This window comes from Limulus polyphemus, unplaced genomic scaffold, assembly GCF_000517525.1.
Source record: "Limulus polyphemus unplaced genomic scaffold, Limulus_polyphemus-2.1.2 Scaffold2668, whole genome shotgun sequence".
Classification (NCBI taxonomy): domain Eukaryota; kingdom Metazoa; phylum Arthropoda; class Merostomata; order Xiphosura; family Limulidae; genus Limulus; species Limulus polyphemus.
In genome coordinates, this window is record NW_013668278.1 from 137,228 (window position 1) to 150,018 (window position 12,791).

Genomic DNA, 12,791 nt, shown 5'->3' on the forward strand with positions numbered 1-12,791 from the left:
AACCCAACAACAGTACATTACACTACAGTTTACCTTTTGTTCCTGAAACCAGCTCAAGAATTATCCACACTTGGACTAAACTCGCCAGTAAACACAATATTCCTGTCAACGTCAAATTCTCACAAAAACCCGGCCCTAACTTTTCGGAGGGCTATCTCTACGGAACTGGGGCTATGTGCACGCCAATATTAAAATAATAAATATTGTACAGGACCATTAAAAAACTGATTGAGGCGCCTTTTATGATGGATTGGAAACGCCTTTGCTATTTTAAAATGATACATAAGAGCACAGGTAGTCCATTGTGTAGCTTTGTACTTAACAACAAACATAATATATAGAGCAATATAAAAACTGATTGGGGCCTTTTTGTTGACTAATTAGCAGTCCCTTTGTTGACTGATTAGAAGCCCTTTTGTTGAATGATTGGAGTTGCTTTCGTATTGATGACGTTTCATTTGTTTCCAATGTTACAGTTTTCCTTATAACCCCTCCCTCACGTAATGCAACACGTTATCAAGAAGCAATAGTACTGGCAGAGATAGAGACAGAAAGACTAGCAGAAGCTCTTCTGGAGATATTTTGCAGAGTAGGCTTTCCGAGAGAAATCCTGAGTGATAGAAGAACCCAGTTTACCTCAGAACTAATGCAGGGAGTGTGCAGACTCATCAGTACTCGGCGACTCTTTACCACCCCATACAATTCTAAATGTAATGGATTTTGTGAGAGAATAAATGGAGTTTTAAAGAGCATGTTAAGGAAGATGTGCCAAGAGAGACCACGCGACTGGGATAGGTACTTGCAAGCAGTTGTATATGCTTATCAAGAAGTCCCACAGGCAAGTACAGGATTTTCATCCTTTGAATTACTGTATGGAAGATCACTACGATGTCCGATGCAAATATTGAAAGAGCTATGGACTGGAGAAGAAGAGTCAGAAATAAGGAACACGTATCAGTATGTGTTTGACCTCAGAAACCGAATGGAGGAGATCTGTCAACTTCCTCGACATAGCTTGTATGCAGCTCATTTCTATGACAAGAAAGCCAAGGATTTACATTTCAAGGTTGGACAAAAGGTCTAGGTTCTGGTGCTCACAGATCATAACAAACTCACTCTGCAATGGAAAGGACCTTTTGAAATACAGTAAGTACTCAACAGAATGGACTACAAGGTGAATGTGATGGCAATTTGTTGAAGTATTTCGGGAGAGAAGAGGATCTAACAGGTGCAGCTACTAGACCTAGAGGACCTACTAGACGTAACATTACTAGGTGGAGATGAGACATATAAAGACGTTAACATCAACAAAGAAATGAATGGCAAACAATAAAAAAAGTATTACAAGACCTACTGTGCCAATATGCAGATATCTTCATGGATAAACCTGGAAGACAGACCTTGTGCAACACAAGATCGAGACCACAATCAAAGATCCAGTCAGAGTGAAGCTATATCATATGTCTTATACGATGAGAGACCTAATAAAGCAGGAAGTGGAGACCATTTTTGTAGCTTGAATCGACATCAGTAAAGGTTATTGGCAAATTCCAATAGAGACAGAATCTAAAGAGAAGACAGCATTTGTGACACCAGATGAATGTTACCAATTTAAGTGAATGCCATTTGGATTAGTGAGCTGAGCAGCAACATTCAACTGCATAGTGAGGGGGATGCTGTGCAACACCACCAACATCGAGCACGATGTGGATGATGTTTGATACACACTGCAAGATGGGAAGACCATCTGAAGAGACTTAAACAGTTATTCCAGAGAATGAGAGCAGCAGGCCTCACCATCCAGGTGCTACGTCAGATATTCCGTACTAGAATTTGTTGGACATATAGTTGGGAATCGACAGATAGCCATGAAAATGGAGAATATAATCCACATACAAGATACACCAGCTCCAACGAATAAGCAGTAAGTCAGATCCTTCCTGGGGTTAGCAGAATACTACAGGAAATTCATTCATGAGGTGGGTGTTGTACCTTCAGAACTATAGGTTCCACATAGGAGCTATCAAAGGGACTGCGAATGTTGGAGCAGACTGTCTGAGCAGATTTTGTATGTGAATGAAGAAGCTTTGTATATCATGGAAAAGAAAATATTGTAAATATGCTTCCTGAAGAGGGATTTATGTCACGATATAAAAGACTATTATTGATTTGTTGTATGATTATTGTTATATTATTTCGTTTGTTTTTCTCATTTTGATGTGTTTTGCGTTGGTGACTCGTTGTTGTCGAGAGTATAGTGGCACGTGGAACTGAAAGTGAAGAGGTGGTGGCAAACCGAAGATGAAACGAGGGATATAAAGTGGGCCAGTGGAACATAAAGAATAAGCAAACTGCAGAAAAGCTATGGACAAGGGAAGGTTAATGTGTATGCTGATGCATTTGTGTGTATTTAGTTCAGAATATATATGTTGATATCGAAACAGGTGTAGTGGGTGCTGTTCATTTATCATCACCTTTACTGTCAACAAGTCACAGACACCTACTGTATAACAATCCACAAAAACAAAACCTGACAATTATTTGTTTTGTTTATTTTTTCTTTACAGGATGAAGCCAGTTCCATACAAGAAAGTGTACCTCAAATTTCAAAATCTGATGCTCAAACCGGTTAGTTTTGATAAGTTGATGATCTATGAAAATAGTCTGTTCTCTTGTGTATTTTTATGCCACTCCTTTTTTATTACCTTTTTAACTGCAAAATAACCTTTTCAGAAAAAAAGTAACAAAACAATATGCATTATACACGTAATTGACGTAGTTATTTTCGAGATGAATCTAACATATAGAAATAGTAATGATATAGCCAAAAATTAATTAACTTTCTATTAGCTCTCCTGTATGATCAAAAAATATTTTCTCGGCATTAAATTTATCATAACGTTGTAAAGTTTGTTCCAAAATCTAAACTAACTTCCATAAAATCTCAAGTTTTTATTACTATCAAGTTAATATTAAATATTTAAGTAAATCTAACAGAAGCTTAACAATGCTGTAGGATAATGTTTTTGACATAACTTATTGTCCCTTCCCATGTCTCTTTATCAACCTCACATATTTCTATAATTCCAAGGGTGTTATGGAGAGGGTTGGGGTTGTATGAACTGTTTCCATTTCACCATAAACCATATACATTCAAAGTTGCCAAATGGTGGCACCTGGTGAATAGAAACGCAATGCATAATAACTTTATTCATACATCTTATCAACACATTCACACTAGCGGATTTAAGGAAGCTTCTGATGAGCACTTATAGACTGCAGGCATGCAAGACATGGAGTTAAGTTATTGTGAAAAATATATGACACACTGCTGCACATAGTACTTTAGTATGAATGAACCATATGTGCAATACAAATTAAAATTTCAAACACACTGCAAACGACATGTAAACTAAACTTTATAAGCACTGTACACACACTATTGACTAGTAAACAAACCAACTACAGAGTAACAAGCCTCCAAATCACTTAAGAAAGTCGGTAGAGTAAACAATGTAAAAAAAACCACACATTTGTCAATCTGACAACCATCCAACCTTTGAAAGCGAACTTTTAAATTATCTACATCTGACTCAAGGGTTCTGTGTTGGACAAGGCAATTCTATCATAGTAGTTGTGAGTCTACCAATGGCACAACGGTATGTCTGCGTGGTGGGCAGAGCACAGACAGCCCGTTGTGTAGCAGCTTTGTGCTTACTTAAAACAAGCAAACCTAAAACATGAGGACAAATGCTACCACTGCCGAAGTCTCAAACGGCTTTGTTCGAATGCTCTGGATTCAAAACAAAAACAATAAGTTGTATGATTTAATTTTGCGTTGTTTTGAAACTGAGTATGATCTATCGACATCTAAGGTTGTACTTGAAACAGTGCAATATTCAAAATATGCCTTTCAAGGAAACAAAACGAGAGAAAAGAAGAAAAATCTTATGTTGATAACCTTGAAAAGTCTTTGTCCCAACAAAGAGAGCATTACTGCAAGAATAGAGATAAGATTAGAAGCAGCAATGCTGAATTTGCGAAACAAGCCTTAGCAATTAATCCAGCCAAAGAAATTGCTGCCAGTGTATAAAGGATATTAAATGCAAAAATTAGAAAGTAGAAATGGGAGCACCAAAAAGTAAGGAAATAAGGTAGGAATGGACGAGATAACATTACAACACTTGAACCCATTACAAGTGGGTGTGGTATTGTTCCACCCATTCCTACTTCATGTTTTACTTTGAACTCTGATCCAACTATAGACTTGAATTGAGTTTTATCAGTAGCTAATCATTTCTAAATATTCAACAAATCTTAAAATTTCAAAAATCAGTGGTTTTGATACTATTCTTTTGGCCCATCCCTTACCAGTCCGATAGCTATAATGGCTCTCATAAGCAAAGTATGACTACTGGAACTTCTTGTCTCACTTCCGACATCAAACACCCCGTTTATGACATCACGCATTTCGTTAGGTTCGCATAATTTGATTACATACATGTATCTGTACTTAGTTGCAGAAACAATGCTTACAACAGAGACATTTAGCTATATACACCTTTCATTTAGTTTGAACGTTAGCCACACCCACTTTGAGATTGCACATGTGAAAAAAAAATACCAATGTGTTGTAATGTTATCACGCCCATTCCGACCTTGTTTCCTTACTTTTTTGGTGCTCCCAATGCTACTTCCTAATTTTTTTATTTAAATCTTTTTACGCATGTCAAACTACACCTGTTGAAAGTGAGAAGAGGCATCGCTAGGTACTTAAGATTCGGGGCACGGGCCCATAGATGCGGGGAAATTTCGGCGTTTCAGTGTGATATAGATCGTTTTCTATTCTAATTTTTCAAGACAGCAACTGGAGATTCGGAGCACTGTGAAATATAATCGGGGCACGGGCCCCGTTTGCTAGCGCTTAGCGACGCCTCTGAAAGTAAATAATAGGGAGTGATCTCTTGCTTTGCGTAAGCACTGTTAGGTAACAAATTACGATACAGCTGGTGAAAGCAGAAACTTGTAAAGTTATGTCTCAAGCGTTGTCTTTATCAATATGGATTGTTTAAATTTTCTTTTCTAAAAATAAAATACATAATTTCATAATGCATGTTTCAAGTACTTGTAATTTCATGTTTTACTGTTCAATAAGCTTGAAATGATGTAGCTTCGTAAAATCTTCGCCCCAGGATTCCTCACCAAGGTGCTACCTCTGGGTCTTCAACTACCCGGATTGCTATAGTTAATTCACCTCAAAAACCTGGGAAAACCCCTAATCCTCTATAATTATATACACAAATTGAGTAACTACTTTGGTGTATTAGAAGAATATATTTAACTTGAATTTCTGTTTTGTCTCGTCACAGGTGGCCCCACATCTATCGGAGAAATTATTTCCGATTTTTATATTAATATATTTAACTTGAATTTCTATTTTGTCTCGTCATAGATGGCCCCACATCTATCGGAGAAATTATTTCTGATTTTTTAAGGGAACGCTATCGCACACATCTAGCCTGGACAACTCCGCTTCCCTGGTGTCAAGAATTTCGTCTACCTCTAGAAGAATACTACACAACGCTAAGTCTAATCCCAGTGTCACCTCAAGGAGAAAAACAATTTCAGACTCCAATCACATTAGAATCATTGTTCATTGGAAAGGTAACTTGTTTATTAGGCTACATATAGCATGTTAGTAATGTGTTGAAACCTTTTGTCAGAGATAATTAAAATAAACTTAAGTAAGAATGAGGAAGGTGATGGAAGGTTCTTTAGCCAATTGAAGTCTTATACCCTCCAAAAACCAAAATAAATATAATTCACATCCGACAAAAGTTTCACTTACACCATGCATCATATCATCAGACAAAAACATCAAGTTAAAAACCCGACTAAATAAATAATGTTCCAAAGCTTATAGTACACGCCTACCCCAACACATACCAATTTGTACAAGTATCTGTATCACTCTTTGAGATTGATTCACTTGCCTCAGTGAGTGGACAAAGACATAGGGCCAAGGTGATGCAAGCTTCCAACCATTGCTATATGTAAGAATGTCATATTAAAAAAAATACTTGTATGGAAATTTATAAAAATTTCCAGAATATACCTCAATAAATATATATTCTGTAATGATTATCTAAGGATGAAATTCATAGCTATTATAGCTTTGATAATGTTTTATTTATTACTAACTTTCTCAATACTCTACACGAACATATGTACATCAGAAGTCAGTCATTTTCAAAATATCGCAACCCAAGTGCTTAATGTTTCTCAATAATAAAACACTTTTTTATTTTTTTGGACAAAGCATTGTGACTAATTAGGCATTTTTTGATGAAAGAAACATTTTCAACAGCATCACTTTTATCAGTATCTTAGTAGCATCAGAAGATTTAGAAATATTACTGCCCAGGATGGTATCGAACTTCCTGACATCAATAATGAAGAACAAAGAACACAAAACAATTCCTTGAAAGACCTTGTTAGTCACTTTGATCCCATAAAAAGAATGGTCTATTCAATTTTTTTAATTTTCTACCAAGGGCTACTAAAATGATGTCAGATTCAAATATTTGATCTTTTTTTTAAAATTGGTGTAATGAAAAATTAGAAATGGTTTGAATTTGTATTTTTTTTGTGTCAAGAGTTTTAGAAACCATCAGTTTATGGAATGCTTGCTTCAGTTGAAGAAATACAAGGTTCATAATGAAAACATGAATATCATAAGCAATAAGTACAAGACTTGAAAACTCAAATCCAGATTCGAATTTTGTGAAAATAACTACTCTGATAGAGTTATACACTTATGGATTGGTTTGCTTGTTTCAGTTGTACCTTTGGTTGGGAATTCTAGGTTAAATGACCATCTGTCACCTTATTCTTATAAGTTTGTCTGTTTAGAAAATAAAAGTAAACATTAGGAGCTATATCTATTTGTAATAATTTTGTAAATTACACAAAGTAAAATGTATTTAGTCAAAAAATAAATATCTGATTAACTCAAAATATTTCTATATGTAATAATATGCTTAACAAGTGTTAGATTTTGTACGAATATATTGAAGGACACCTATGTAGCATGTTTTATAAATATTTAGGAGTCATAACATTTATGTTGGTAAATCACAAATTTTAATTTGGTGACGGATGAGATTCTTATAGTACTTTCATTAATTTGAATGCCAAACCTTTAATATAAACAGATTTATATAATAATACGTAGCTTTTAAAATGAACACTTAAACATCAACAGACTGATCGTTTTCCTTTATTTTTCATAAAAACATAACTTGCAGCTAAAAATATCAATATATGCACATATATACACCATTACTATATTATATTGGGTTGTTTGTGACTGAGATTTGTCACCGCCTTAACTTAGAATTTAATTTTGTTATCTGTGCAGGGATCTGATGAGCGTGTACCAGAAAGAGTGACTCGTATAATAGCCGAAGCAGATGCTGGATTTGGAAAAACAACTTTTACACAGAAACTAGCATATGACTGGGCTACCAGAAAATGCCGATATATGGAAGGATTTGATATAGTCTTTCTTATCCCTTTGAAAAATGTCTTTGGTTCATTTAGAGAATATGTTTTACAGGAATTGTTACCAAAAGACATCTTACAAGATGATCTTTATGGGAATACTGTCTGGAAACATCTTGTGGCACAACAGAAAAAACTTCTTTTCATTCTTGATGGTTATGATGAACTGGCTCAATCTAAGGTAGCACTTTTGCGAGATTTTTTACAGGGAAGAGAACTTCCATGGAGTAATGTTTTAATAACCACGAGACCAAAAAAAGCAGAAGAACTTTTCCCATATTTTGAACGTAGAATAGTGATTGTAGGTTTTAGTGAGAACCAAGTTCGCCCTTTTGTTCAGCGATATTTTCATATTGTTAACCGACCTTTTTATGATGATGTTCTACTTCGTCTTATATTTTCACAGGTTAGTCCCAAACTGAGAACATTAAGTTCATGTCCTCTTCTCCTCCTCCTTCTTTGTGTACTTTTTGAAGAATCAGGAGACTTAATACCAACCACCTGTACTGTGTTATATAAGTCATTGTTTCAAATTTTAGTTCAACGCTATTTAATTCGCCATCAACTTTCAGATACAGAAAATAATCAAGTTATGTTGGAAGATACATTAAAGAAGTTTGGTCATGTGTGCTTGAATGCATTGAAGGAGGACAGGCTTCATTTCTCACAATCTGAAATTAAAAAGCATTGTTTAGAAGAACATATCTTTCACATTGGTATCCTCGTAAAATATAACATTGGCAAAAAGGCCTGTAGAGAAGAATATTTTCAAGCCATTCACAAAACAATATTAGAATATCTTGCAGCATTATATCTCTGTTCAATTGCTGAAACGTCACGTAGACATTGCCTTAAAGAATATGCCACATTATTTAATGATTCTGATGTATTCTCAATGCAAGAAGTGACTCTTTTTCTCACAGGACTTTTGAAAAATAATGCTCACTTTGTTATAGAAGCAATACCCATGAGTCTAAAATCAAACCTTCACTTTCTGTTGGATGTGTTAAGTGAGTGTGGAACTAGCTCGAACAATGTTCAAGTTGTTGCAAGATCTACTGGTGTACAGCTTATTGCTAACTCCAGTGATTCACGTTTAGTCGAACTTACAGCTGTTTTACAACATGAATCATGTTTTGTTAGAGAAGTACAGTTTAGATGGACACCAATTAGTTCAACCAATGACTTTTTGTTACGACAACAACTGTTTGAGGATTTGAATAAAAACACCACGATTTCACAACTATCGATCTCTACACTGTTGGGCCACCTTTTTACAAAAGATGAAGTTATGGCATTAGCTAAAATAATCAGGATTTCTTTAAGTAATGGTAATTTAGAGAGATTTACACTGTGCATTCCTCTTTTCGGAGAGAATGTTGAAGATGGAAAATTTCAACCACTAGTTACTGCAGTGTGTTGTGGACTGATGTCAAATACTTCTCTACATACTTTTCATTTTGATATGGAAATGACAAGTAATCAAATATGTGAACTGTGTTATGCAATTGAAAAATCTCCATCGTTGTTTACGTTAAACCTTCCACACCTTTGTTGTACGACCAAAGGATTTGAAGCTCTCGGAAATGTTTTGAGGAATGGAATCTTGAAAAAACTCAACCTGGATGGTACGTGGCCAAATGCCAGGTCTGATAACTCTGAATGGCTTGAAAAAAGCAGTTTTTCTGGTTTTATATCTTATTCCTGCAGGCCTGAAGAAAATCCAACTGATTTTAATACTGCCTTTCCTTCTTGTGAAAAAGAGAAACATCAAGAATTTGGTTTTCATCATATTTTTCAAGCCTTGAAAGATGTTAGTTGTCAGCTTCAGAAGCTTGATTTAGGTGCTTGTGAACTTCAGATGATAGACAGTTTATGCTTAGGTGAAGCCATTGGGTATTCTTCAACCCTTGTGTCACTGAATTTGGAATATGCTACTCGGGTTGGAAGTGTAATACCTGTATTTCTTGCCTTAGGAACTACAAAATCCTTGCAAAAATTAAATTTATCTGGTGGACTTTCTGTAAGTGATGCACATCTGCACGTCATTTTTCAGTCCATAAAAGATAATGTTTCTCTTCGTTCTCTGAACCTCAAAGGCTGGAAATTTGAGGTTTCGTCAGAAGAAACATTGAAAATGTTCATAGATGTTGTAAGAATTTCAAAGCTAGAAAGGATAAGTTTGGAGGGATGTTTCATATCATATGACGTTAAAGATTTCAGTTGGTTTGAGCTTAGCGCTTTTAGAAAATCAAGTTTGAAGCATCTTTTGATCGCAAGAATGAAAGTGAAAATAAAATCCAACTCAAGAGTTTTAAACTGTGCAGATTTTTTCGCCGTATTAAAGGCCTTTCCTTCTCTTTTGGAGTTAAACATGTCAAGCACAAGTCATGAAAATTCTGTTTTGTTGGCTACTTTAGATGATGCACAAAGTAAAGAATTTTTCCAGTTTTTAGGCATGATGAAAACTTTAAAACTCGTTAAAATATGTCACTGGAGATTTTTGTGGTCAACACCAGAAGACACCTTAAAGTATGTGAAAAAATGTATGATGTCCAGTTCACTGGAAGAAATAAATATAAGTAAATGCCACGTTGAAAACTACCATAATGGAAATGAAATGGAACATGAATTCATTATAAGTCTCTTAGAAAGTGTAAAACAAATCAAATACCTACAACTTAATAGTTGTAAACTTACCATAAACCAGATGTCTTGTGTAGCTCGCCATATCCAATCCAAAATGAAAAAAAAAGAGTTGAGCATACAGGTTTTAGGCGTTCCTGATATTTCCGTCCATACTCTTGTTAATACACTGAATAACTGTGGTCATTTTGATATTGACCTTACCGTGGGACATGTTATTATTAAACCCAAATCAAAACCAAAGTACAATCTTTTCAAACAATTCTTTGGAACATAAAGATCGTTTTGAGAAAAATCAGTCCAAATAACTTCTATCTACAGTTTGAAGTGGGCGATGTTGTATTGCTGCATATAGAAAACAAACCCAGGGAAAAAAAATACATCTCTTCCACTTTGATTGAAAACTATAGTTTGCCCTTCCACTTTTATTTACTAAGTGTAGCTTCTTTGATGCCACCACTAAGCTTTCATTGAGAATGAGATCTCCCAAAATGTGTATGTACGAACGTTATGTAAAAACTATGTAAATTATTGAGAAGATACAATTTAGTGAATTTACTAAGTTTAATATTGTTAAAGGTTCCTACAAAGGAAAATATTTGTCACTCAAAAATATAAATGTGATTATAATTAATCGATTTCTAGGTAATATAAAAATAGGTGTTTAGCGCGATAATAAAACGTTTATGAATAATGACTCGTTTCCTTAAAATTATGTGTATGTTGTAATTTAAGTAATAAAATCCACATAAATAGCAAATGAAAATTATTTTTAATACTGGTAGTAGTGCCACCCAGTGGCTTAACAGTAAGTCTGAATCTTTATAACGCTAAAAACCGGGTTTTGATACAACATAGATAGCCATTGTGCTCAACAACAAACTATATTAGTAGTAATAAATTAACTGCTCAACTTACTCCATTCAGCTTCTGCCTTTAATTGCTCATTCAGAGCTTCTGTTCAACGTGCAAACTTCTTTCATCATGTCCTCTTACAAGAATTTCAGAGAAACTGTGGTGTACTATTATGTCATGTTCACCAAGTGTTTAATCACGTATAAATGACACGAAGTAATATTAATACCATTTGAAAAGATATATTTATTTGCATGACATCTTTCCTTGGGTGCATTAACGTCTTAAAAACCAGAATTAATCATATTCGGTTTTTTTTATTGACCACCAAATTTTTATGTTCTTTTATGCATGTTTTTAACCAATTAATAGATCCAACACACATAGAATTATATCGAAGACATGAATTCATAAACAACATCTTTTTAAATAAAGAAGATGGTATAGTTGTTTTGAACAAAGCAGATTATAATTCTAAAACAGAAAATGTTTTGAATGTTGCAACAAATACAAAGTTTATTATGTTAGAAATAGATTCTACAAAAAACAGAGTAACTAAATTACAAAATTATTTATTAAATCCTAAAAAAGATCAGTTATTAACACAAAAATATTTTTATGTAAAATCCATCAAGTTGTTAACCAGGTATTTAATATAGTGTGCCTAAGGTACTTAAAAAAGGTGTTCTGTTATACTCAGTGTTTCTGGTATACAGAGAGTGATGTGAGTTATATTTAAAAAACTTGTAGCCTTACCACGGTGTAACAGTCCATGTCACAACGACCAGTAAAATTCTGTTTGATGACCGTGCATCTTTAAAATAGCCATGTAGTGTACATTTTATTGCAAAAGGCAACAACGTAAGGCTGTCATGCTTTCCATAATCTATCTAGTGCATGAGGATAACGGTTTTCCAGACCCACATTCAACAGTACGATCGCACAGTAATATATAAGTGCTGTTTATGGTGAATTGATTGGTGTGGCATTCTTACATAAAACAGATTTCCCCAACAGTGAATAAGATAGGTCCCCAGAATAACAGGAGATTTGATCAAGATATCTAATACGAAATAATTCTGAATTCTCTTATTCTGACTGAAGTTTAAGAAAGAAAAAGACTGGATACAATGTAAAACACATGGTCTTTATTTAACTCTCGGAAGCAATCAAACTTAAACAAGTGCAGAGGACGAAAGACGGCGCCTTGCAGATTGTTAATTATGAAAATTCTCCCAAGAACTTATTAAGAGGCTTATTGAAAATAGTTGTTTTTCCTTATTAAACATTAAGATAGTATTACTATTGAAATAAAGTACTTAAACTTACGCACGAGCTTGAAAGAGAGCTAGCTGATATAACATATCAAAATATACAAAATCTTATAATCATATATCTCTGAGGGAGCATGCACTACCTGCGTCACTGTTGGTCATTCTCACTAAAACATAAAGAAAGTTATGACCTCGAGAAACCACTTGACCTTCCAGTGGGAAAAATTATGTCTGCATTCACATACTAAATACAGTTTCGCAGTCACAAAACAAGATGTTACCTCAGGTGAATGAAACAGAACAATAGGTAGCTAAAGCGAAAGAAATTTAATGATGTTCTTGACCCACGTGTTATGTGTATACCACACATACACCTGAATAAATGAAATTTAAAAAAATATATTCTATGTTAATACAAGTGGTATGGAATACGATATACCACCCCGGTATGTC

At 34.5% G+C, this 12,791-nt stretch overlaps 1 protein-coding gene across 3 annotated transcripts in view; it reads left to right on the forward strand.

Moving 5' to 3' along the window:
- LOC111087803 overlaps positions 1 to 10,906 on the forward strand; it is a 26,475-nt gene extending 15,569 nt beyond the window's left edge. For 2 of the 3 annotated variants that reach the window (XM_022395779.1, XM_022395780.1), the window contains 3 exons: positions 2,568 to 2,628; positions 5,453 to 5,664; positions 7,421 to 10,906. In XM_022395779.1, the coding sequence (XP_022251487.1) occupies positions 2,568 to 2,628; positions 5,453 to 5,664; positions 7,421 to 10,486 (3,339 nt within the window). In that variant the 3' untranslated portion in view covers positions 10,487 to 10,906. The remainder of the gene's footprint in view (positions 1 to 2,567; positions 2,629 to 5,452; positions 5,665 to 7,420) is intronic. The other variant, XM_022395781.1, reaches the window with a different exon arrangement.
- The last annotated feature ends 1,885 nt before the right edge of the window (positions 10,907 to 12,791 follow it).